The sequence below is a fragment of the Typopeltis vanoorti genome, chromosome 17, assembly GCF_054136105.1.
Source record: "Typopeltis vanoorti isolate ZY-2024b chromosome 17, IOZ_Tvanoo_1.0, whole genome shotgun sequence".
NCBI lineage: Eukaryota > Metazoa > Arthropoda > Arachnida > Uropygi > Thelyphonidae > Typopeltis > Typopeltis vanoorti.
Window position 1 is genome coordinate 103,698,102 of NC_143565.1, and position 27,452 is coordinate 103,725,553.

At 35.4% G+C, this 27,452-nt stretch overlaps 1 protein-coding gene across 3 annotated transcripts in view; it reads right to left on the reverse strand.

Moving 5' to 3' along the window:
• Nucleotides 1-27,452, reverse strand: part of LOC150097730 (protein numb-like) — a 356,060-nt gene that overhangs the window by 34,710 nt on the left and 293,898 nt on the right. For all 3 annotated transcript variants that reach the window (XM_090406728.1, XM_090406730.1, XM_090406727.1), the window contains exon 6: nucleotides 13,248-13,434. In XM_090406728.1, coding sequence (XP_090262854.1) covers nucleotides 13,248-13,434 — 187 coding nt within the window. The remainder of the gene's footprint in view (nucleotides 1-13,247; nucleotides 13,435-27,452) is intronic.

Genomic DNA, 27,452 nt, shown 5'->3' on the forward strand with positions numbered 1-27,452 from the left:
TTAGGTAGGGTAATTATAAATATAGCTAAAATGCAGTATTTGCAGAATGATTTGAATAGGCTGGAATCTGTGAAATGGCTGTTAGTTCAATGTTAGTAAACATAAAGTACTATGGTGTGATTAGATATCCAATGTCATATTATATTGGTGGGATTATGCTAGAAGAAACTAATCTGGCTAGGGATCTTGGAGTTTTAGTAGATAGGAAGGTTGAAGTTCAAGGGCCATATAGCAAAGACTGCAAATACAACTTAAAGGATAACTAGAATACTGAAACAAACTTTGACAAGACCTCACTTGGACTACTGTGTGCAGATCTAGTGTTTTGGTTTCTGTGGTGATTCTGATAGAGTGGAGAGTGCAAAGGAGTGTTAAAAATGATATCATATGATATCAATTCATAATGATATGAATACTGATTATGAAGACAGATTGAAAATTTGTAAGCTGCAGACACTAGCAAACAAGAAAAAGAGGAGTGATATGATTGAGACTTCCAAACTTCTGAGAGGGTTATACAAGATTTCAGTAGATGGAATTTTTCATTTTATGGAAGGTGGAGAGAGGATACCCCTGGAAGTTGAGAATGATTCCCATTAAGAAGGGTGTGAAGGTTAGATATTTCTCTCAGAGTTGTGCGTGATTGGAATATACTGCCACTGGATGTTATGTGTGCAATTTAAGAACAAGTATGACAGCTGGTGCAGGTAATATGTGTCCTCCTTTGATGAGTCCCTGACTACCTGTAGGTCTCTCTTAATAATAATAATTTATACTTGTATCACATCTACTGTTTCTTACTTCTGTAATCAAATGATGTATCTACGGTATCAGCACTTGTAAAGCAAAATTCTAATCTCAACAACCGCTATTTGGCCTCATCTCAGCATGTTCTTCTCCAAGTTTCTCCTCCACAATTTTCCTTTGCCTTTAATCAAGTATGCTTGTATAAATTTTACCTGTAAAACTTAACAGAGAAATTCCACTGAAATTCTCATATTGTTTTATTTCCATTGTTATAAATGGGAACTCTGACAGCTCTACTCCCATCATCCAAAATTCAACCTTTACAGCAGACCTTTTGAATTATGCAGTGCAGCCAATGTAGTATTTCAAGATTTAACAAAATGCCTTTGATTGGGTTCAATAAAAAAAAGTCACAGTTTGGAAGACATAAGTATAGGATGCATACCTATACCTGAAGCATTTGAAGATGAATTTATGCTCAGGAGATTTTTTGAGATTCCCCATCCATCGCAGAGCCACATATCACGATGACTGACTGGCAATCAATGACTGCACTCAGGAGTGGAATACCAGGGTTATCCTGGATGCTATACAAGTACCACAGCAAGCCTTCATAAATATGTCATCAACCAGAAACTGTCAGGTCGATCAAAACTCTCCATTTCTTTCTATCTTTCCATGCTCTTTTGTCAAGAACAATGTTCCAATTCAAGTCACTTTTTTCTATACCTTCTCTTATCTGGTCTCTCCACTTTTTTCATGGTCTTTCTCCACAATTTACATTTCATACATCCTACATTTCATATATCATACCTATCTTTTCCAAACTTTGGGTTCAACAATAAGTCAAATCAGAAGCATTTTTAAAATCTGGAAAACTTAACAGACAGGCAGGGAGGCAGCAGTGGAATGGTAAACCAGCTGCATTAAATGGCCTAAAAGTCCCTAATCAGGATACTCAGTCTTGGATATACAAGAAATGGATGGAAAATAAATGCTAAAACATTTATAAATATGACATTTCAAATCATAATACAGCACTATTGTGAGCATGTTTGTCCAGGCAGACGAGAGCCTCTCACTGACTCACATAACATCAAACAGTTGCCAATTTGTATAAAGCGTGGTTGTAATGTTCATTTTTCCTGTCATAATTTCAAATTTATTGCCTTATTAATACTGTACAGTATGAAAAAAGAAACAACAAAATTATATGATATCATATATAATAAATATATGATAAACTTTAATGGCAGTACAGATATTTTGTACTGAAAATAACAGTACATCATCAGAGTATAAAAACAAGCAAATCAAAGAACAGGAATACAAGGTATACAATTGGTTTACCAATTAAAAACGGTTGCTGGAAATTAGTATTAGAAAGCTAGAAAATTAATATTAATAAATAATATTTAAAACTATTTTTGATGTTTACATAAAATGAGAATCTCCCAAACTTTTTGGGGAGAGAGACAATTTTACTGAAAATAACAGTACATCATCAGAGTATAAAAACAAGTAAATCAAAGAACAGGAATACAAGGTACATACAATTGGTTTACCAATTAAAAACGGTTGCTGGAAATTAGTATTAGAAAGCTAGAAAATTAATATTAATAAATATTTAAAACTATTTTTGATGTTTACATAAAATGAGAATCTCCCAAACTTTTTGGGGAGAGAGACGATCATTTTGATTTAGGTTAGGCTGATGTAAAAGAGCTTCACAATTTCCTTTGAGAAAAGTGTTCATATTTAAAACTGCTCTTTGTAGAGAAGATTGCTTCATCCCACCAGATACTGCATTTAGTATTGTGTCAATACTATGCTATGCCAGTGCCAGACCAGACTTTGAGGTTTCACGTATTTGATGTAGTATTAATGTTCATTAATTCTTTTTTCCACAGAATGACTGTCTACCCAATGTATGTTAAATTACATTCACAATGTATCTGGTAAACACCAACTAAAGATAAAGGCAACAGTTTCTGTCTTGTAGATTGTAACAAATGAGAAATTTTGTTGATAGGAAAATATGCAATATAAGAGATTGGAATCGTGCAGTCTGTTAAAGAATCCTTAGGTGTTGGAACATAGGAGTCAATTATTTGCTGGATTCGATGAGGGTTGTAGTCATTAAAGTTTTGATAGTGAGAAATTCATGTTGTAAGCTTGAGGGAGAGGAGCACACATTTTGTGCTTTATTAATTAAAGACTTGATGTCACCAATTTTTTGAGAGGTGTGATGAGGAGACTTTTCATGAATGTATCCCAGTAAAGGTAGGTTTTTGATAACCACTGGTTGACAAAGTACCAGAGGCTGTGTCAGTAAGAAGGATATCCTAGAATGGTAAACTACTAGCATTTTCTTTTTCAATGGTGAATTGAATGAGTTGGTGAAGCTACTGATGTGATATAAGAAAGTGATAAGTTTATTTTCAGAATGAGGCCAAACAGCAAAAACATCAGTGATGTAAAGAAACCAAAGAGAGGGGTTGGAATGAATGGATAAGGTATCCTCCAGATGGTCAAAAAAATAGCTTGCCAAAGATGGAGATAGATGGCTACCCATGGCAGTGCCTTCAACCAGTCCATAGATCTTGCTTTAACTGCTGAAATATCCTGATTATATAACAAATTCAAAAATCTTCACAACATCAGGAGGGAAATCATCATATAGAAAACTAATGGTGTCAGATAACAGAACATTGGTAAATAGAGAAACAATGCCTAAGCTGACTAACATATCTGACTCTTGTATTTGAATATTTTTGATTTTTTTGAGAAAATGTGTGCAATTCTTGATAAATGATCTGCATCGTCCAATGTTGGCAATTAATAAGTGCAAAAGAAATTTAGCAATTCTGTAAATGAGAGAATCAATACAATTCACAATGGGTCTTACTGGACAAACTTCTTTATGAATTTTTGGGAGACCATATAAACAGGGAGTCCTTCCAAAATGGGTGCAACTTCATCAAGGAGCTTATTTAATTATTTAATCTCTGTTTTTGTAAGGTTATAATTAATTTCTTGATAGGTAGAGGTATCCTGTAAAAGATAGTCTATCTTCCTCTCATAATCAGCCTTATCCATTACCAACACAGCTTTTCCTTTATCTGCTTTCAAAATAGATATATGAAACTTTTGTCTTAACGAAAGCAGCACATGGAATGTAGATAAATTACATGGAATTTTAAAGATTAGATGTCAAGAAAAATATAAAGAGAGTTTAAATAAAAAGAAAACAATGAAGAAAAAGTGAACGAAACAAAAACTATCAAAAGAACACAGAGGATATAATGCGAGTCATCATTCAGCCTTGTTTTGCTTGAAATAGTGAATCTCAAATGTCACATGGGTCTATGTTTGACCCAAAGGGTTATTTCTTAAGACTATTAGTGTAACATAACTCAAATAATGATGATGATTGACTGTCACAGCAAGAGACAGTCAATCATCAGAGAGAGAGAGAGAGAGAGAGAGATGGCGTGAAGGCAATCAGTTCAGCAATCATGCACATTAATAACGAGCATTTGTTCAATGACTGACTGTCCATTACAGGTGCATGTAGTTATATCTATACTGTTGTTGCAGTGTTAATCTTGAAAATGCTAGCTATAGAAATGTTGGTATCTTTTAAGTTCTTGTTGTTCTTTTATTATTTTCAATTTTGGTAATCTGTACATCAGGAGTGTTTCTAAAACCACAACTCTCTCCACAGCACACTAAAATTAGAAAAGTACACATCAGTTTTAACTGATATTATTATTATTAATAATATCAGTTAAAAGATCCCTGTAGTTAATATCAGGGATCTTTTAACTGATATTAAACTCCCTGAATCCTCTGACTCCAGGGAGTCAGAGACTCATTGAGGGAGGACACATACTACACACGCTAGCTATCACACTTATTCTTGAATTCATTCACACTGCTTGCACTCACAACATCCAAAAGGCAATCCATTCCAACCACGCCCCACCCTCTGAGAGAAAAATCTAGCCCTCACACCCTTCTTCGTGGCCTTCATTCTCAATTTCCAAGGATGTCCTTTCGTCCTTTCCCTACCCTCCATAAACTGAAAAATTACATCAATTGAAATCCTGTATGACCCTTTCAAAAGTTTGTAAGGCTCAATCATATCACCCCTCTTTCTCCTGTTTGCTAGTATCTGCAGTCTACAAATTCTCAGTCTGTCTTCATAATCAGTATTCCACAATCCTGATATCATTTTTAACATTCTCCTTTGTACTCTCTCTCTCCAATATGTGGTCTCTCCACACCTGTGCACAATAGTCCAAAGTGAGGTCTTATCAACCTTGTAAAGAGGCAAAATAACATCCTCATCTTTACATGTGAACGTTTTTCAGTATTGCAATTATCTTTTGAGTTGTATTTGCAATCTTTGCCACATGGCCCCTGAACTTCAACTTCCTATCTATTAACACTCCAATTTCCCTAGCCTCATCCTACCAACACAATACGACATTGGATATCTAATCATGCCGAAGTGAATGACTTTACATTTACTGACATTGAACTGACAACTATTTTCCTATGCCCACAATTCCAGCCTATTCAAATCATTCTGCAAAGATTGCATATCAGCAGCCTTCTTGATTACCCTACCTATCTTTGCATCATCAGCAAATAACTGTATGTCGCTTGTCAAATCCTTCCCAATATTATTAATGTACAGAGTGAATAACAGTGGACCAAGCACTGATCCTTGTGGTATACCACTTGTTATTTTTATTTATTTATTAATCTTTGTACTGGTTATGGGCAGTACTACCCTTACATCAAGTCCAAACTTGATATAGGCTTAAGCCTTTACAAGTGTTTTACCCTATGCCTGTTCTAGTTATCATTGTAGTCATTCTCAATCCTTGTGCGTAAGCCCAAGCTGTTTTAAGTCATTATAGCTATCTGCACTCCATACGCCATGTAAAGAGATGGTGGCGCTGGTAAACCTCGGAGTTGCCCCATGCTCCTTCTGTATCTTACTAACTAGATCTTGGTTATTCTTATAATAGTTTACCTTATTATTATGGCTATAGGCTAGTGGGTGTCCTGTTCCCACATCAACCACCTGGGCATCAACTACCCAAACGTCATCATCTCTTTTAATCTAAGGCTGGCTTATGCAAACCCACAGAGGTCCTATAATGTGGTTCCACTGCGGTCTCCCAACCTTTGTTCTTAAAGCAGTTGTTCAGAATGGAGACCACAGCGTCATGCCTCCGCACACGGACCCCATGAGTGCAGAAGTAACACTGGGCTATATGAAACAATGTCTCACTGTAGTGGCAGCCAGCCCTGCAGTTTGAGTCGTCACTACCCCATTGAGCTGTGCAGGCTCGAGTGGGCAGGGCATTGATCCTCGTCCCAATAAGGTCAATATACTCAAATCCATGGAGGAGTCTGGTGCCATCCCTTACCCAATCATGCTGGGGAGGCACCAGATATGACTTTTAAAGGAGCACCATCTACAGAACAGTACAGCAGAGATGGCCATCTCTTGTGTTCTGCAGGTGCTGACTCAATTAACGTACATTGATAATGGGACCAGCCTTTAGCCCGCCTAAAGTCTTCTTATATTAATGGGCTATAGAAAGCCTCTCTGCAGATAGGGGAAGAACTTCACGATTCTGGACAGCCATAGGCATGGGATCAGCCATCTAAGTGATGGAACTCCGAGCCTGCCGTCCTTCACCCTCGCATGGAAATATGCAGTAAGGGTGTCACGCAGTAGTCAGAGCCATGATCTTGTGGTTGAACGGACAGCCTTGCCCATTCGGGACAGTACCGAGATATATGTCCTACCAAGCACCAACTTGTGGTAAAAGTGAGGTAGGAGATAGTGGGAAAAGAGAAACAGTCTTTGCTGGGAGAATAGCTTACCTCAAAGAAGTGATCCCAGCTTCTAGGATAGAAGACCTTCCCTTTGGGGTGAACATGATACAGAGGTATTTCCACTCTTCCAGGATGGTAAAAGCATGCAACGGCCTCCCATGCAGGGAAAACTATAGTCTAAACCTTAAGCTTCTTGTCACAACAGGGACAAGAGCTAGAAGAGCAGGACTTCTCTACATTAATAGAAAGGCCTCGAATAGAGAAAAAGTCAACTCCACTTTATGATATCTGTCAGTCAGCCACCCTCTTATCCATGCTAATATTCTATAATCCAAACCCATCTTCTCCAATTTATGCAACAGTCCACCATGCTGTATTCTGTCAAAAGCCTTAGCAAAATTCTAAAGTATCATAGTGCATCCATTCCCCTTGTCTAGTCCAATGGTAACATTGTATAGAATGTGAGCAAGTTTCTAAAACATGACCTTCCCTTAATAAGCCCATGTTGTTCATTGCAAAATAGAGATTCACTGTCAACCCATTTCTGAATGTGAGCCTTAACCAATTTTTCCAAAATCTTCACCACCACTCTTGAGATACTAATTGGTCGATAGTTGGATACATCGATCTTTGCACCACCCTTGTGCAATGGAATTACCATACATTCCTTCAGAATCGTCCCTGTTCTGAGACTCATATTAAACATCCTGGTCAAAGGAATGGCCAGTTCAGCTGAACACTCTTTTAGCACACGTGCTGATATTCCATCAGTCCCTATTGCTGAATTCTTATTCAATTTAGGCAACAACAACTCTAATACCTCGGCCTCACATACTTGAGTTTCTTCATCTAGTGAAGAGGTAACAGTGAGCTCAATGTTGTGTTCTCGGGTTGATAGCTTTTAACAAAATGGGCACTCATTAACTGAACAACCTCTTCTGCATCTGTAACCCTCACGCCATCTGGATTCAGAAGAGTTATTCTTTCATATTCATTCTTTCTTTTACTTGCAGCATACTGATGTGGGTTGTTTTTAGCAAGCAGAGCCAGTTTCTTTTCATACTCAGACTTTGCTTTCCGTACAACAGTTGTGACTATTCTAGCCTGCTGCTTATAATGTTCATAATGGGTGTCATCCTTATGCAAATGGTATTCCTTCCACTTTTCTTACAAATCTCTTGCTTAATAAGATTACACATCCATCTGACTCCTACTCTATTTATTCTTCGGACTCTCGGGGCAAATTCTGATATCGCATCATTTAAGTATTGTTTAAATGCTTCCCATGTACTGTTGCTATTCTTTCCATCCAGCAGCCAATCACATTCCACTGAACTCAGTATACTCCTCAGTTGGTCATAATTTCCTGCTTTATAGTTCAGCATGTAACCTTTTCTGAATGGTACATTCTTAAACTTAGTCACTTCGCAAGTGAGTGCCACATGATCACTGTCACCAACTGGAGGCAGAATAGTTACATCTTTAACTGAAACGCTATTATCAAATCTAACACTCTTTGAACCTCAAGTTCCTTCTGTCACGTGCTGCTTGAGGAAGTTGTCACGCAACAGCTCAATAAAAAGCATTTAAATTCTTCTCATGAGATTCTACTGCTACCCTTTTTTAAATAACGAAACCTGTGGTGCGTTCATAATTAGAAGAAACACACGTATAAACCACAGTGAAAATTATTTAATTGTAAATATTTCATCCTAAGTATCTTAGGACATCATCAGTACAGTATTTAAACAAAAATTAGGAATAACATACAGTTAGGGTGCATGATTACAATAGAATCTCATGAAAACGTGTATAACGTGCTAAAGTAGTACAAAAAAAAAAAAAAATTCTGCTCCTCTGAAGAATCTTTAAACCAGGAATTAGAAGTTATCAAAAATACAGCCATCCTAAATGGATATAATCCCAAAACAAAAAATCATCAGTCACTTCTGCATACATCAAACCAGACAGGAAGAAGTGCATAGGATTCCCATACCTTACGTTAAAGGCATCTCAGAATGTCTTTCTAAAATTATGAAGAAATACAATTTTGCCACTACTTACAAACCTATCAACCAAATTTACAACTTATTACCTTCTCCTAAGGACAAATTCTCACCCTTGATGTTAGCTGGTGTTTATGAGATTCCATGCTCATGCAAATTATCTTACTTTGGACAGACAGGTAGGTCTGTTCAGAAACGCATCTCGGAACATCAAGACCACATTCGTCTTTTTAAACCGCAGAAATCTGGCCTCTCTCAACACGGAATTGAAAATCCAAACCATAGGATCCATTGGGAAAAGGCTAAACTTTTACATAGATCTTTATTTAAACATGAACGTTTATACAAAGAAAGTTCTGAAGCCTTACTACACAGACCAAACCTAAACCACAACGACGTTCTTACTATTCCTAAAGTATGGGAAATTATCATACAAAACTGTGTTAAATAATTAACAGTGTTTTTTTTTTTTGTACTACTTTAGCACGTTATGCACGTTCTCATGAGATTCTATTGTAATCAGTAATCATGCGCCCTAACTGTATGTTATTCCTAATTTTTGTTTAAATACTGTACTGATGATGTCCTAAGATACTTAGGATGAAATATTTACAATTAAATAATTTTCACTGTGGTTTATACGTGTGTTTCTTCTAATTATTAACTACTGCTACCCGATCAATATTTAGTATAATTAAAGTCTCCCATTGGGGTGCTTAAGGGTCAAAGCTATATAACTGAGAGGAGACCTCCACATAGCCTTTAAAGGAATGCGGAGAACCGACCAGGTCAGAAGCCCTGGTCGGTTCACCCTAATGGTGAACCTTCTTCGTGGTGCACCCTAATGGGTATCTACTTGGATACTGAACGAACAAGGATGGGCTGGAAATTTGGGATTTAGCCGACCAAATTGTATTCTTATTGGTTAAACCAAAATAAAAAATGATGGTACAACATGACAAAATTTCAGGCCGGCTGGGGCATCACCCAGTTAAACAAGGTCCCTGTTGTTTTTGCCAGGGAACCAGAGCGAACAGCGAAAAGTCAGCTCCTGGAACAAATCTGAAAACACACCCCAACTCAACATCACCAGAGTTAAAGATCGGTACTATCAACAAGAAGCCTGAATGGCAAAGAAATGGAGCTAGTTGAGGAATTAGATAAGTACGAGTGACTGAAACAAAAAAGACAAAAACTGGTGAGATCTTTCTGATCAATAAATACAAAATGTTATATTCAGGCAATGACAATCAAGGAAAAGAAGGAGTAGCCATAGTATTCAACACAAAATACGAGGCTAATCTTCTTGAATGGCAGGCAGTCTCAAGTAGAGTAATGTGGGCAAATATGAGAATGGGGAACTGGATAATGCCTATGGTCCCACAGAGGGTTCTACTAAGGTAGAAGTGGAGGAATTTTTTGATGCTTTAGAAAAAGCAACTGACACAATGAAAAAGGAAAAGTTGGTCCTTGTTGGGGATCTAAATAGCAGAATAGGAAATGATTTTCAGACATACAAAAATATTTTGGGAAAATTTGGAGAAAAGAGCAAAGCTATAATAATGGCAAATACTTGTTGGATTTATGCTCAGAACATGGACTGGTTATTGCTGACACAATGTGCCAACATAAAAATGTGCACAAATTCACATGGAGAGAAGAGGCAAGGAATAAGAAAAATCTCATTGATTATGTTATTGTTGATAGTGATATTTTCTCCCTGGTGCTCCTAGCAGAGTGTACAGAGGATTTGAAATTGGAAGTGATTACTATTTAGTCTTGAGCAAGATAAAAGTGAATTTCATACTGAAAAGAATAACATGTAAGAAAGTTTTAAAGCAAATAAAAGTTGAGCAACTCTCAGATGTGAACTGTAGTTAAAATACACAATGCTTATTGAAGAAAAAATGAAAGAGTTTGAGAACAGGAAACAAACCTTGGAGATTCAGTCAGAGAGGCATGTGGTGAGGTTGACTGCAAGGATAGAAAAATCAGGACTCCATGGTGGACACAGGAAGTTAAAGAGGCAGTGAAGGAAAAGAAGAAATCATATCAAAAGTTCCTGGCAATAAGTCAGCTTTTGCTCTTAGAGAATACAGAGACAAATGTAACAAAATGAAACACTGTGTAAAACTAGCTAAACAAAAGTCATGGGAGGACTTTGGCAAGAACATAGAAAATAAATATCAAGAAGGTGGTAAGATATTCTGGAGGTTGTTGAAAAAGCTTAGAAATGGAGGAAAGAGTGCTGTAAAAGGATTAGAGATGATAAAGGTGACATGAAAACGGGAGAAAAAGATATCCTTGAAGTATGGAGTAATTACTTTGAAAAACTACTAAATGAAACAAGCAGTGATAGCACAGTGGTAAAAAACACTGACCAGGCATGCAGTCAGGAATACATATCCATACTTGAAGTAGAAAAAGCCATCAAAGGCTTCAAATGTGGAAAGGCAGTAGGAGTAGATAATATTCGACCAGAAATGACGAAGTATGGTGGTATAAAAGTCTTACAGTGGCTGCACTGCATAGTTCAGAAAGCCTGGACAGAGGGGCAAATTCCTGATGATTGGAGTAGAGCTCTCATAGTACCCATATATAAAAAGAGAAATAAAACTGAATGTGAGAATTACAGAGGTATTTCCCTATTGAGTGTTCCTGGCAAGATCTATGCAAGTATATCTGAGAAACGGTTGAGAATTGTGAAAGAAAAGCTTGGTGAAGAACAAGCTGGATTCAGGCCAAATAGAGGCTGTCAGGATCAGATCTTCACTTTACGACAAATAGTCGAGAAAGCATGGGAATATAACAAAGATCTGTATTTTAAGTTTTGTTGATCTGGAAAAGGCAAATGACTAGATGCAAGAGAGAAGTTATTCAATACACTACAGTTATATGGTGTCGATGGGGCATTATATCAAGCAGTACTTAGTCTTTATTTGAGTTGTAAGTCGGCAGTTAGAATTGAAGGATGTTCAGGAAGATGGTGTGGACGGTGTTATACTTCTGAATAAATCCGCTACAAGTTTGCAAGATTCCCTGACTAAATTGAATAACTGTTGTAATAGATATGGTATGAAAGTCAGCATTAAAAAGATGAAGACAATGAAAATAGGTAGAATTGTTGAAAATGTCAACTGTGTTGTGAACGGGGAACCTGTGGAACAAATAAAACATTTCAGTTACTTAGGCACGATTTTTAATGAAAATGGTAGATTAAATATGGAAATAGACAACAGAATCAACAAAGCTGGTATGGTAGGAAGTCAATTAAATAAATTCATATGGAATAAGAGAGAAATTAGTTGGAACACTAAATTAGCTGTACACAAGACAGTGTTCAAACCAGTTTTAACTTATGGATCTGAGAACTGGGTCAGTAGTAAAACACTTGACCAAAGACTAGAGACCGCAGATATGAGCGTCCTGACAAAGATTAGAGGAGTGAACAGATGGCATCAATGGCAATATCATATTAGAAATGAGGATATTAGGAAAGAACTTGCCATTATCAGCATCCAGGAATGCGTTAGCAGAGCTAATCTCAGGTGATATGGTCACTTAAACAGAATGGGCAAGGAAAGATTAGCAAAACAAGTGTTCTCTGCCAGGTTGGCAGGAAATCGACCCAGAGGAAGACCAAGATATAGGTGGATTGATATGATACAATGTGCCTTAGACGATAGAAATATAAGATCTGATAATGATAATATTGGAGTCTTGACAAGTAATAGACTGATTTGGAGGAAAATTGTAGATAGGAAGTTAGTAATTATGTAAATTTTTCATGTAGTACTATCATATCCTGTACATCCCTTGAGGGTACATGTCAGGAATTTGATGAAGTCTCCCATTATGATTACTCTTTTCATGCTCATCTTTTCTATTTGGTGATGCATTTTTTAATCACTAGCAACAGTCACCAGCTCTGGAACAACACCCTACTATGTAATTTGTCTTGTTAGATTCACCTCACACCAGATGGCTTCAAACTCACTGCCACATGAAATATTGTTAGTAGTATTACTACAATCATAGGTCTCAACTCTAACTGGATTTAAGTCATCCAATATCATTAGCAGCGATATAATATCCAAGAGTTTTTTAATTCCGCGCGGTTAGCCTAGTGGTTATGCACTTCGCAACCATATGCCTGGGGAAGGAGTGTCCTAGGTTTGATTCCCGTCGGTGACGTGAGGAGCTGAAGGATCTACCTCAGCCATAGCCAAGTTAGCCAGTCTTGGGTGTGGACAGCAGGGTTTTTCCCCCAGTTTATTCTGGGGTTTTTCATCCTGCAAAGCAGGCAAACTGGCCTTGAGAGCTCAACACTACAGGCCATAGGATACACCGGGGCATAAGGCTGACCACCTTATCCTGTAAACGGAGTGAGGTCCGATGATCAATGGACCCTCGACACCGCAAGGTAAAAGAGGGAATAAGGAAGATGATGATGAGTTTTTTTAAGGAACTGTTAAAGATCTCTGTCATCTTGTTTTTACTTCCTGTATGTTTTTTTTAATACCCATCTCTCCCCCACACTGAAGTCTTTAACCTATAGCACAGCATTGCAATGTGTGAGTGAGCAGTTAAAAAAACGTTAAAGGTATACTGTATGGAACAGCATAATCTTACCTGCTGGTTTACATTCCTGTGGATCTTGCATCCTTTCAGTAAGAGAACTCTGCCGAAACGAACCAGTGCGTGTGAAAGCAGATGTCTGAGGATCAAAGTTAACCATAACAGCCTCTTTATCCCTTTTCTGCTTCCTCTCAAGACAAACTGCAAAGGCACAGCCAACAGCATGACTAAGGCGTTCTCCCTATGTTTGTAAAAGATGACAGACAATTCATTCCATCTTTAAAAATTATTTCTTAAAAGAAGAAATACACTGGAAATGCTATACAGCTAAGGTTTATAAAGCAAATTAACTGTAACACTAATTAACTGTAACTAATATTTCTGTTAGCATTAACTATTTAAATTGGCCAAAGTGGATGAAATATAACAATTATCTTAAACTCCATCTCCATATGATGATCCATGATATGGGAATTGAAATATATTTAAGTAATCAATCTTAATTAAATATTTTCAACTGTGTCTACATGCTACTTAGTAAGAATGTCAATTTAATTATGAGCATCCAATATATTAGTCTGATTAGTTCTTATTGGTCACAAAATAGATATCCATTATACAAAACATGGATGCAAAGTTGAATTTTATGACCAACAAGGAGTTTAATAGTTTAAGAAAAAATGTGGAAGAAACTGACTGGAAATTAAAAGACGACATTGACAGATTTCACAAATTTTAATAATCATTTATTGAATCACAAAGAAAGAGCCTCCTATGAACTTCCTACTAAGACATGGGAACACTTATCAGCAAGAACAATAGAACTATAATAAATTTAGTTTAATCCTTTATCCAAGTGTGAGCAAACAAAGTTTGCACCTGAAAATATCTTCAGGACTGAGGTAAGGTAGTACAACACTAGGCAACTCACAGCAAAGGTGGATCAAGCTCTCAACTCCTTGTCTCAGTATCTCCCATAATGCACAGCACATCTCCTTGCAGACAAATATACTGCTATGCATTAAGGGAGGGCCACTACCCATACCAGTTTCAAACTTCGTCAGTGGGAGCCAGGCCCAGAGTGGAGATACTAAGGCAGAAGCAATAGGAGAGGTCATCCTTACCTATAGGAGTTGCCAAAAGGTGTACCACCTTATTATTAAATTACTCTGGATTTAGAGAAAGATGTTGAAAGTTTATTTTTCACTTGGTTAGACTATAATAAATTTAGTTTAATCCTTTATCCAAGTGTGAGCAAACAAAGTTTGCGCCTGAAAATATCTTCAGGACTGAGGTAAGGTAGTACAACACCAGGCAACTCACAGCAAGGTGGATCAAGCTCTCAACTCCTTGTCTCAGTAAACTCCAACTCCAAGTCAACTCTCCAACAAGGAGTTGAGAGCTTGATCCACCTTGGCTGTGAGTTTCCCGGTGTTGTACTACCTTACCTCAGTTCTGAAGATATTTTCAGGCGCAAACTTTGTTTACTCACACTTGGATAGATGATTAAACTAAATTTATTATAGTCTAACCAAGTGAAAAATAAACTTTCAACAATAGAACTATTGAAGAAAACTGAAAGATATAGGAAAAGACAGGAAATATAAAATTATCTGTAAACAACTGAGAAAGAATATCAAAGATGACTATAATATATACAGAATGACAAAATTAGCAGAAGCAGCTAGGCTCCACAGTAGCCTAAAAAAAAGTAGAAAAAAAAAAAAGTCTAAAGCAATCAGCCTTCACAGATAATCAAGGAAACAGGCACACAAACATAGGTGAAATGGAAAAAATAACAGAAATGTTTTATGAGAATATTTACTCATCTAAACAAGTAGTCACAGCTCCAGTACTACTAGATGAAAATTAAGAGTCTGGAAATACCATCTGTCCTACCAGAAGAAGTAAAAAATGGTTATCCACCATATGAAAACTGACCAAACACCAGGAATGATGGCATAAAATCTGATGATTTAAAAAAGGGCGGACTAGTACTTTTTAAAACTCTAGCACAGTACTTCCCAAACTTATGGATGTAAAGGCCCCCTTTCAAAAAATTAAAATATTTCATGGCCCCCAATGAAAAAAAAATCATAATACAGACATATATATTATAGTATTTATTGTTTTTATATTCAATACAAAACATACACAGTGAATATTACAAAAATCAAATGCAAATACAGGTATCCTTTGATTAACGATATTAATTAAGCCCTCAATGTGTTACCGCGTATATCAAATATAATAATCAATGGTAAATCAGTTACAGCAATTTTTATCAAAAAATTAGTTATCAAGAGTCGTTTGAACGGTTTTAATTTTTTTTTCTTATCAGCATAAATTCTACAATAACAAGCAAAATACTCTCTAGACCTCGGTAAACAAGCATTCTTCGATTAACATCTGGATCCATATCCATTACTTGCTGCCTAAGCGATTCTAAATTGCAAAATATTCCATCCAGTTCTTCGATTGTTATCTCCTTTGGAACCTCATCATATTCCATTTGTTCGTCATCTTCATATGCGCTTTGTTCAATTTCAAGAAGATCGTTGTCATAGAAATGTTTTGAATCCAATAATTCTTTAACATCTGTATCAACACCATCAAAACCAAGGTGTTCACCAATTGCAACGATTTCTTCAACCATTGTTCACAGGATTTTGAAAATCACCTTAGTCATTTGCACATTCTGGCAAAAGGTTTTTCCAAACAGCTCTCATGCAGCTAGCAGGCACTTGTTCCCACGAATCATGAATGTTTTCAATTGCATGTTTAATGTTAAAATTTTTACAAACTTCTTGGAGCCCAATCGCATTTTCTCCCATTGTTGTTTCTACTGCCTTTGAGAATGTCTTTTAAAATAGGCTTTGAAAGTTGCAATGATGTCCATGGTTTGTAGCAATGATGTCGTATTTGATGGAATTTTGGTAAATTTTAAGGTGCATTAATCAAACTCTTGACGTATATATCAAGGGATTGTCGCAATTAATTTCGCGCCGTTAATCAAATCCCACATTAAGCAAGGGATACCTGTATTACATTCTTAGCATCTGACAGACACATTTGACATGATTTTAAAACATTTTAACTTTGTTTTCATTATTTCACCCCCCCCCCCAACAAAACTAACGGCTTTCCAAGGGGAGGGCTGCTCTAGCAGAAAGATTTACTCGATATATACAATTAAGGAAACTACCTAATGAATGGAAAAGATCAAAGACCATAATTCTGCATAAAAAAGGTAATAAAGAAGACATCAGTAATTACAAACCCATCTGTCTATTATCACATACATATAAAATATTCGCCAGAGTCATACTAAACAGAATACAAATCTTCGTGAACGAAAATAGCTGCAAAGAAGAGGCTAGTTTCAAAAGAGGCTTTTCAACATAAGATCACATTCAAACTATTACTCAACTAACAGAAAGATGCAGAGAATACCAGATGTTACTTTGTTTTCTTTTTATAGATTTTAAAAAGGCATTTGACACTGTTGAACATAATGCAATATTCCAAGCTTTAATAGAACATAGAACAAAGAGTAGAAATAGGATATACCTGCTCATAAACGATATTTACAATGAATGTACAACAAATATCACTCTTTTCAATCATTAATTAAAATTAATTTAAGGTGAGGAGTACGTCAGGGTAATGTTTAATCATGTAATCTTTTCACATCGACTATGGACAGAATCATTCAAAATATTGACATGAAAGGAGGAATAAACATCGATGTGGTATTAATATCTCACTCTCCCGAACTCTTAGAATCAATGCTGAATGACAAGCCAAAACTGCTAAAAAATTGGAATGGAAACACATCTGGACAAAACAAGATGGATGAAAAATGAATACTGTAAAGATTATGCAATCATTCTAGAATCCCACACCTTGAAAAAGTTGAAGATTATATCTACTTTGGACAGTCTATAAAAATAAATGACATATCAAATGAAATAGCAAGGAGTAAAAGAGCTGCTAAAGCCTCCATAGCTCAGTCGGTATAGACAAAGCCCTTTAGTCAGAAAGACCTAGGTTCGATTACAGTCTGTGATGTGAGAAACCTTTATCTGGTCTCTTTTGACTAAAGGTGAGTTAACCGGTCTTGTACGGAGGTAGAGGGTTTTTTTCACCTGGAAACTCGGGTTTTTCGACCCTCAGAACAGGCAAACCAGCTGTAATCCATGAACACACACGGATTACAGTCACGAATACTTATGACAGTATGTGGAAGAGATAGGGTCCTCACCACACGTCATTATGACCGTAGTTAACCATGAGTCACATCGTGGTAGTCAATCTTCTAGATGGGAGATGGCACATGAATGGATGGAAAAGAGCTGCTTGGATGGCCTTCAACAAAATAAAATCAACAGTTAATTACCAACCAAAACATATAGAAATAATAGCACATCTTTTCAACAGTTGCATCCTATGAGCATTAACTGATAGCAGTGAAACATGGAACACAACTTTTAAAGAAGAACAAAGCTTAAAAACAATTCAACATGCAATAGAAAGAAGACGCCTGGATTCAAAGATGCAATAAAAGCAATCCACAACAGTGAAAGTAGATGGGCAGGACATCTCGCCAGAATGAGAGAGAGAATAGATGGACAGCCAGAGTATCAAATTGGTATCCGAGAGAAACCAAAAGGAAACCTGGAAGACCGGCCTTAAGTTGGGAAGATCCAATGATCAAGAAAGTTGGAAGAAAATGAAGAAAGGCTCAAGACAGTAATAGTTGGGCTCTTTACTCAAGGTAAGGAGTTTAATAAAGGCTAAATCAGACTAATATACTGGATGCTCATAATTAAACTGACATTCTTAATAAGTAGCATGTAGACACAGTTGAAAATATTTAATTAAGATTAAATATTTTTTTTTATATATATATATATATATATATAATTACAAAAATTTCTATTCCCATATCATGGATCATTGTAAAACAGTTTGAAATCAATAATAATAGATAAATAAATAATAAATCAGTTTGAAAAAATGTTCCCATAAATATGAACATCTCTTTAAGGAAAGTTCTGAAGTACTTTGGCATTGCCCAAATCTGAACCTTAATGATGGATTCTATGCCAAAAATATGGAAAAATTATTACGAACTATACTGTTTTAATTACACGCACACACATATATATATTAATAATCACATGCATGAACACTTCAACCGATTCTAATAGTATCTTTTTTTTTTTTTAAACTGGTTGTCTTGTGACTGCATATAAGGAAAGATTCCATTCTCCATATACCTTCATTGTTGTTTAATTTTTTGATTTCAAACTGTTTTACAGTGATGATGATCCATGATCTGTGAATCAAAATAATTGTAATTAATCCATCTTAAATATTTTCAGCTGTACCTATGTGTTATTTAGGAATCAGAGAAGAAAGTATTTGATGGGAGAGGTCATGATTGGAGGTATGTTGATGTATTTCCTTTGCCAGTTCCAATGATTTTTTTCCATTAAAAAGTGATCAGAAGAACCTTAATAATACAGTCAAAATGACAAATCTCATTGTTTTAAGTTTTGTGTTGTAGTTGTGTGTCTTTTTTGTGTTGCAGACACACTTTCCTATTCCAGTGATACTAGGACTTGGACATGAAATTCATATTCAACACGTTCTTAAGAGATTTTACAATCAATATTATCTAATACTCATTTAATCATTTCTGAGATAATGGAGAAATCAATTAAAAATAACTTCTTCAATATCTGGAAATAAGTCATGATGATGGCCAGCATGGTTTTTCTGCAGCTATCACTCCACAAGGTTTGTTTTTGCTCATGCCACTCACCTTTGGACAAATCATTAGCATCATGCATATCAAGGATTTAGGCCTAGCATGGCCTATTCTGGCCTTAGAAGTCATCGTTGAATCGTTTAAGAGGATATCCTGGTTTTCTTTTTCCTAATGGCTTGTACTTTAAGGCTTGTTTTGGTAATCTTTCTATTTTCATTCTTTGAACGTGTTCCACCCATTTATGTTTATATTTTTTAATTTTTTCTATTATTGGTTCTTGGTTTAATTCTTTCATAATTTCTTCATTTCTTTTGTGATCAAACAGGGTATACTTTGCAGTTTTTCTCATAAACTTCATTTCGCTGTTATTAATCTTTGTTTGTCTTTTTGTTTTATTGTCCAGATTTTGCTTCCATACATTAAGACTGGTAGGGCTAATGTATTGTATACTTTTAGTCTGGTTTGTTTTTGAACTAGGTTTGGTTTAAATATAGAGTTAATTACACCTGTTATTTTTAAATATTTTGCAATTTTTACGTTTATATCTTTTTCATATGTGATCATACATCCTATGTAGTTAAATGAATTCACCTGTTCTAAGATCTTATTATCTATTATTATCTTAGTTCTTGCTAGATCTTGTCCTTTAAAGGCCATAGTTTTTGATTTTTCTGTTGATATTATCATATCATAATCTTTGGCTATCTCATTTAGATCTAAAATAGCTTTCTGTAAGTTATCTTCAGAATTTGTAATTATCGTTTGGTTGTTGGCAAAAAGGAGAGTGTTTGCGTTCACTATAAGAACAAGTTTAATTCCTTGATGTAAATTTTTATTCCATTTTATTATTATTTCATTTAAGTAAATATTAAAAAAGAGTTGCTGATAGGGTACATCCCTGTCAAATCCCTTGGTTTCTCTCATATATGATAGCTCATGATTTAATCTTATTTGTATTTGATTATTTTTATATATATATTATAGCTTTTAGGATATTATGTGGTATTTGTCTTTCTTTTAATATGTTTCTTTTAACTTTGTCAAATGCTTTTTCAAAGTCAATAAATGCAATATGTGTTTCTAAATTGTATTCTCTTCTTTTCTCAATTATTAAATTTAGACAAAAGGCCTGGTCTATACATGATCATCCTTATCTAAATCCACTTTGGACAAATGCCATGAAAAAAAAAAAAAAAAACTGATTTCTCCAAGATATTTGATAAAGTTTGGTAAAAAGGCCTGTTAAGCATGTCCATGTTAAAATATTTCTTCTGTCTTTTGAAAACACTCATTAATGCTGCAGAAGGGTTCAGTTCTTTCATCTACTCTTCTTTACAAGCTTAGTTTCATTATTATGAGGATTGTTTTAACAGACAGACAAACAACCAATGTACTACCTGATTAGCATTCGAGAATGTAGACAGTCTCTTTCAATCCAAATGCATTCCTTTTGCTTTTGTACCATCATTTTTATACAAATTGCAAATCCATCCTACCAAGAATACTCTTCTTACATCTAGAGGTTGTTCCTAAAAGATATAGTAGAATCCACTTATTGTGATTGCGGATGATATCAATTGGCTATTGTTATCAAAATCAGTCGATCCCAAAACACACCATTTAAAATGAATTCAAAATAATCCGTCTATCATAATCAAAGTTCCAGTTATCGTTATCAAATTGCTAGAATTTTTAGCCTTTTGCATCTCAGAATTCTAAGAAATAAGGAGTAATCAGGAGAAAATTTGACAAAGAACATTTGTCAAATTTTTTTTGTCAAAAAAAAAAAGTGCTTTGTCAGCATAGAGTTAACCATTTTTTTTTAAATAACGAAACCTGTGGTGCGTTCATAATTAGAAGAAACACACGTATAAACCACAGTGAAAATTATTTAATTGTAAATATTTCATCCCAAGTATCTTAGGACATCATCAGTACAGTATTTAAACAAAATTAGGAATAACATACAGTTAGGGCGCATGATTACAATAGAATCTCATGAAAATGTGCATAACGCGTTAAAGTAGTACAAAAAAAAACAAAAAAAAAACATTAATTATTTAACATAATTTTGCATGATAATTTCCCATACTTTAGGAATAGTAAGAACGTCATTGCGGTTTAGGTTTGATCTGTGTAGTAGGACTTCAGAACTTTCTTTGTATAAATGTTCATGTTTAAATAAAGATCTATGTAAAAGTTTAGCCTTTTCCCAATGGATCCTATGGTTTGGATTTTCAATTCCGTGTTGAGAGAGCAGTAAAAGAACCTATAGAAAATTCATAATATGGAAACAGAGCACCTATGGGAAAGGGACTGAAGGCAGTCTGAGACAGAGGATCACCGTCTTTGGTATATCAAACGAGAATTCTTAGGTAGGTTTTGGGTGCACTACCTCAAATGTGAGAACAGTATTCTGTTCAAGTTTTTTAGAGGCTGAGGAGGCTGTTGATGTAACATGTTTGTACCAGGATAAGCTGGATGTGACAGTCAGCCCAAGAAGGGAAAACTGATCTTGAAAGAATATTGAGCATTATCACACTGTAAGTGAAAATGAAGTAGGATCTTTCTTGTGTGTAATAAGACATGACTGAGTTTTAATAGCACCGAAATTCACTAATGTCTTTGCCCTACTTGAATAGCGAGATCACTATTTAAGTCATCAGTTATGGAAGATCTTAAAGCTTCAGTCATTTGTGCACTACAGGATTTCTTGAACGAAGAAGAGGAATGGAGAGTGCTGCCATTAGCAAAACTATAAAAGATATGAAGTCTGAGGGGGTGGGGGTCATTGATGTATAGGTGAAAAAGCATGGGTGAGAGTAAGAACCCTGGATTACTTACTCCAGTATTGATAAAGAAATCTAATGAGAGGAAGCCATCCACCATGGCACAGTGGATGACCAGAGAGAAGGCTAGCAATCTAGTCACAAAAGGACGGGAAGGAGTAGAAAGGAGGAACAAAAATTCCAGAGGTTATCTCAGTTGGCACTATTGTAGTGCCATAGGGTACAAGGCTAAGATTGGATGAGAAGAGAACAATCTGCAGAAAAGGTGACTTAAATAAGATTATAGTCAGGTGTCAAGAGGAGTGCAGACATCCACAGTGTATTTTGAGGGAGAGCTGGTTAAGAAGAGGTTGAGTGTTGGAAGAATGATGATGATTGTCTGGTATCCTGGTTGGTAGATTTACTATTTATGATAGATTGACTGATGGCAAATGATTTTGCAGCTAACAAATAGCTGCATGCTGTACAAAATAGAATATATTTTGTTTAATAAAAAATAACTTTTTAAATAATTTTTTTTTTTAACTTTGAGAAAACACTGAAGAATATGCATAATATTAAGAGCCATTCTACTAACAAATATTCATGTAACAAATTATTTCCAAAAGAAAACTGTTGTTCCTTTTCTTTTTATTTGACTTCCTTCTTCTTGGAATGGTTCTCACACAATGAAAATGTTCTCCAAACAACAATACAGCACCACTAATCATTTTATGGAACTCCTATTCTTATTGGGATATATTATTTAAAAACATGGGGGCGAGGGGTATCTTGAACAAATGCATTTTATTTCCTGGCAAATAGGATTTTGCATAATTTGTCAAGCCCTGCCTATATGTGTATATGTATTTGATGATAAAGCCCTTCCTGGCTCTCAGACATTTGAAAATATTTATTATCCGAACAGTATGACTAGTTTTGTCTTCCCTGAGGACTTCATCAAGTGTGTATATAGGAGGCAAAAAACAGAGAAATACACTAAACATTAGAAGAATATAATCGTTACTATATTAAAAGCAGATTGCTTTAGTTTGGCGTAATTATGGATCTAACTGTATTGCTGTGACTATTTTTTCATTCTCCATTGGCTTTTATATTCATAAATATTTTCAAGTACAGTAATGCCCTGCTTTATGACAATTTCAGCTATACAACAGTTGTGAATCAACATGCAGTATTCCTGAACTCAGTTTATTTATGGCATTGTTGCTTGCCGCATCTCTTTGCTGTGAATTTTGCAGTTTATTACTGTGTATTTTATTTTTTATTTTATCGATGCCAATAATGACAGATAAAATTCAATGTAAGAAGTTGTTGCTTCCAGTGAAGAGAAGAAGATACTTAAACCTGTTACATTACATGCTAAGATTGAAATTATTAAATTTAGTGATGATTGTGTATTGAACACTGGGATTGGCAGCAGGCTAAACTTATCTCGCACTACTGTCATTACAGTTGTTAAAAACAAGATAAAGTACTAAGTGAAGTAAAAAGTCCACACTAGTTAATACCACAGTTGTCCTTAAATTTGACAATCTTATTGCTATAACAGAAAAACTTTTAATGATGTAGATTGATGACCAAATTGGATGGTATGTTTCCTTAAGCCAAGCTATTTAGACTAACTTTTTTATTTCTGAAAATCATTCTGAATTTTTCATTTGGATATTTGACATAAATAAATGCTTTATTTACATCCTTTAAAATATGACATTACATGCATCTACAAGCAGGGGAAAAAATGTCTTTATTTGCTATATGGTGGTGACCTGGAACCTATTGACATGTTAGACCATGATATGCCTGCATGTATGATTGATCAGAATATGTCTGTATCTGTACACACACACACACGTGCACAGTGTTGTGAATGTCACCCAGAAAAGGTGGTATACCTACCATACATCTAGTACTATGGGCAGGCTGAGGTTAAATAATCTGGAAGCCTTGCCCTAGAGACCAAATATGAGACTCTTTCAAGGCACCTAAGCTTCCAAAAGTAGCATACTAGGTGATGAAAACACACCTTCCATCTAAAAACATTCGCAAACAGTCATGCCACAATGGAACTTCAACCCATCAGGAGTTGGTGGCTAAAGAGTGGTGAAATTTATTCACTTGGTTAACTCTATTTTAATTAGAAAAAACACACGTATAAACCACAGTGAAAATTATTTAATTGTAAATATTTAATTGTAAATAAAAAGGCACAAAAATTTTTTTTTGTTTCAAGTTCATTTAATTAAATATATTTCAATCTGTAAAAAAAAATCAATATCATACAGTTTATATGCTGACTGTATATATTGTAACTCACACACTTCCACATATACTTTATGATCAAATCTAATTACAACATATTAAAATTAATTAAGGGTAATCCTTCAATGGTATCATTTTTTGGGGGGAGGTGGGAGTAATTTTTGGATCCTTTGATCCTCCTCTGCTATCAGTACCAGATTACCCTTTCACCTACCCCAGCAAATTAAAAAAAATTAATACACCTTAAAAAATGTCTAAAGTTTATCCTTCAAATTTCCAGACAAGTTGTTTCTAAGGACTTTTGTAACTTATTCAATAATGATGATGCTGTTCATTTAGAAAGACATGGATGATTCTCATTTACGATGCAAAGAACTTATATTAGACTTTTCACGACAGAAAGTGAGCTCGCCTCATAAAGAGGCAACGGATTTTGTCTTCCAGAAATTCAGTTTTTTGATTCTGCATGACAGACAAACCTATCACAGTATTAATTTTAGATTTCCATGTAGCTAAGTTACTAGCCTATGACAGGTTACTAAGCCTAACATCTTAACAAGATGAAGATTATTTCTATTTTTGAAATTTCAATAATTATAACTGCTGAAGTGAATGTAACTGGATGCTCTTCATTTTCAATAGTTTGACTTTTAAAAAAAAAAAAAAAAAAAAAGTTACTATGCTTGTAATCTTTCTAAGAAAAAACTTAAACACTGCAATATGACAATCCCACCAGACACATCCCCCCACCCCAATCAATTTCTTGAAATCACATCCTAAGAATGATGGTTGGAAAAATCACATCCTAGCCTACTATAAATAGACTAGAAGATCAGTCAACACCTGTTAGAAAAACAAAAAATACATCTGCAGTCATAACTATGGTCAGTTGGGCCTTGCAGACCATGCTTTGGATACAGCTCATAGAATCAATTGGAAAAAGATCACCATGCTCCATTGCAGTAAATTTGGAAGAGAAAGACTGTTTTTAGAATTTGCAGCTGCTCTCAGAAATCAGCCTAATTTGAATAAATATGGTTGCATAAAACTTCTCAAAATATGGGAAACAGTAATACTTCGAGATCTCGGCTTATATCCTAGGCCACCAACAGGTGTCCATAGAGGGCACCCCCCCCTATGGACTTCGAGATCCCAGGTTACATCCTGGGCCACCACCAAGTACCCATAGAGGGTGTTCCACCTAGTTAGTCTTTCATTCATGTGTTTCACTTAATTTTGTGTTTTGTGTTATCTGTGCATGTGTGTGTCTGTTAAGTCTCATATTGTACTCTCCAATGATGTCTCAGTGACAGAGGAAATGTTGGAAGAATTAATTATTTTTAATCCTTTCTTAGTGCTGTTTCACTCCATTAAGCATATAACATGAGTTTCTCTCAGCACTTAAGCATTTACACATGAAACATGTGAAGTTAGTTTTCAAAGATATTAAAAAAATATTTTTTAAAAAAATGCAGAAAGCTAAGTTACATGTAAAAGCAGTTAAATAAGTCATGAGAGTGATAAAAATATAGGAGATAAATATAGCAGAGAAATGATGTAAAGAGTACTGTAAAAGGAATCAGAGATGATCAAATTGTATTCAGTATGCCATTTCATATAGGGTAATCAATCTGAAAAATTATTGAGTTTGTAGTGACAGAACAGTAGTAGAAAATATTCAGGACAAATATAATCATCAGTAGTGTGCTTTAGTATTGGTAGCAGAAAAAAAGTTAACAGAAATCTAAGTGCGAAAAAATGGCTGGAGTAATGGAATTACAAGGCTGCACTGCACAATTCAAAAACCCTATATATGCATATGTGAGAAGAAGCCAAGAAAAAACTTGAGAAATCTGGGAAAGAATAAATTTGGATAAACTAATTGTGAGACCAGATTTACTTTAAGATGAACAGTTAATAAATCATAAAACATAACAAGGATCTGACAAAGTAATATCACAGAGTGTAAAGAAAAAAATCTTTTCAAAATTTTACAGTTACAGAAAATACGAAGCCTATATTTTAGCTGTAAGTAGTGAAGGATGTGCAGGAAGATGGAATGGTGTAAAATCTGGCATAAGGGTGCATTATATCCCTTTTGTTATTCATTTATATGGTTCATATTTCTTTTCTCTCAGAGGGTGGTGCATGATTGGAATGGATTGTCATTGGATGTTGTGAGTGCAAGCGGTGTGAATGAATTCAAGAATAAGTATGATAGCTGGTGCATGTAGTATGTGGCCTCCCTCGATGTGGAATTAAACCTGATATCACACTTGGAGATGTTATATGCTCTTTATGCAGGAAGCTAATTTTTTTTTAATCAGCTAACGCCTGTTTTTATTCCCGTATAAGGGGAGTAGGCGAGGCCATTTAGCCCTATCTAACTTTTGGAGACTGAGTGGGCAGTTCAATCTCCACTGGAACCAATCAGAGATAAATGGCCTAAGGCTATCACTAATTAAGCAGTACGCAGTGAAGAGAGACGGCTCAAATATGCCGCCATCTCGTGGTCCCTAACCCTAACACAATATTTTTAATGTCTGAAATGATGTGGGTTCTATGGTCGATTTTCTTGAGTTTACAGGATGAAAAACCCGAGTTTCCGGGAGGGAAAACCTGCTTGCCCGTGCCAGAGATCGACTAACTCGGGAACCGGTTGAAAAAAGGCTTAGAAAAATTTCCTCTAGTCGCCGACTAGACTTGAAACCAAGTCTTCCTTCGTGCAGCCAAGCGCCGTGGTTGGCAAACACCACATCCACTGAGCTACACAGGCTCTAACTATATACTCCTAAATAAATTCTGTTGAAATTGTCAGGACATTTTAACCAAACTGAATAACATAACTGCAGTAACAAATATGACAGGAAATCAGCAATAAAATACAAAATCTGTGAACACGGAAAACATCAACTTCACTCTCAAAAACTATTTGTCACCATTTTAATGAAGATGACAAATTAAATATGGAAATAGATGAGAGAATATGCAAAACTAGTAGGACAGAGAAGAGAGAGCAAGCTGAATATGAAATAAGAGAGAAATTAAAAACACTAAAATAGCAATTCACAAGGCAGTGATCAAATCAATTTTAATATTGGATCTGAAAGTTGGGTTGGAGCTAAAAACAACTCTCCTGATCAAAGAATTGGTCACAGAAATAAGATTTTGGGTTTGGGGAAAAATTAGAAGAGCAAACAAATGGTCCACTGGTAAAATTATTACCATTCAGGAACGTGTGAGCAGAGTTAACCCAAGGCCACTAAAGAGAGAGAGAGAGAGAAATGAAAAGTTAGAAAGACAAGTCCTATACCAGGACTGCACCTGGTATAGGACTTGTCAATACAGCAAAGATCAACTACTAATGCGAAAGACTTTTTTTTTTAGAATCAGCAACAGATTTAAAAAAACAACCAAATCTTAATAAATGGT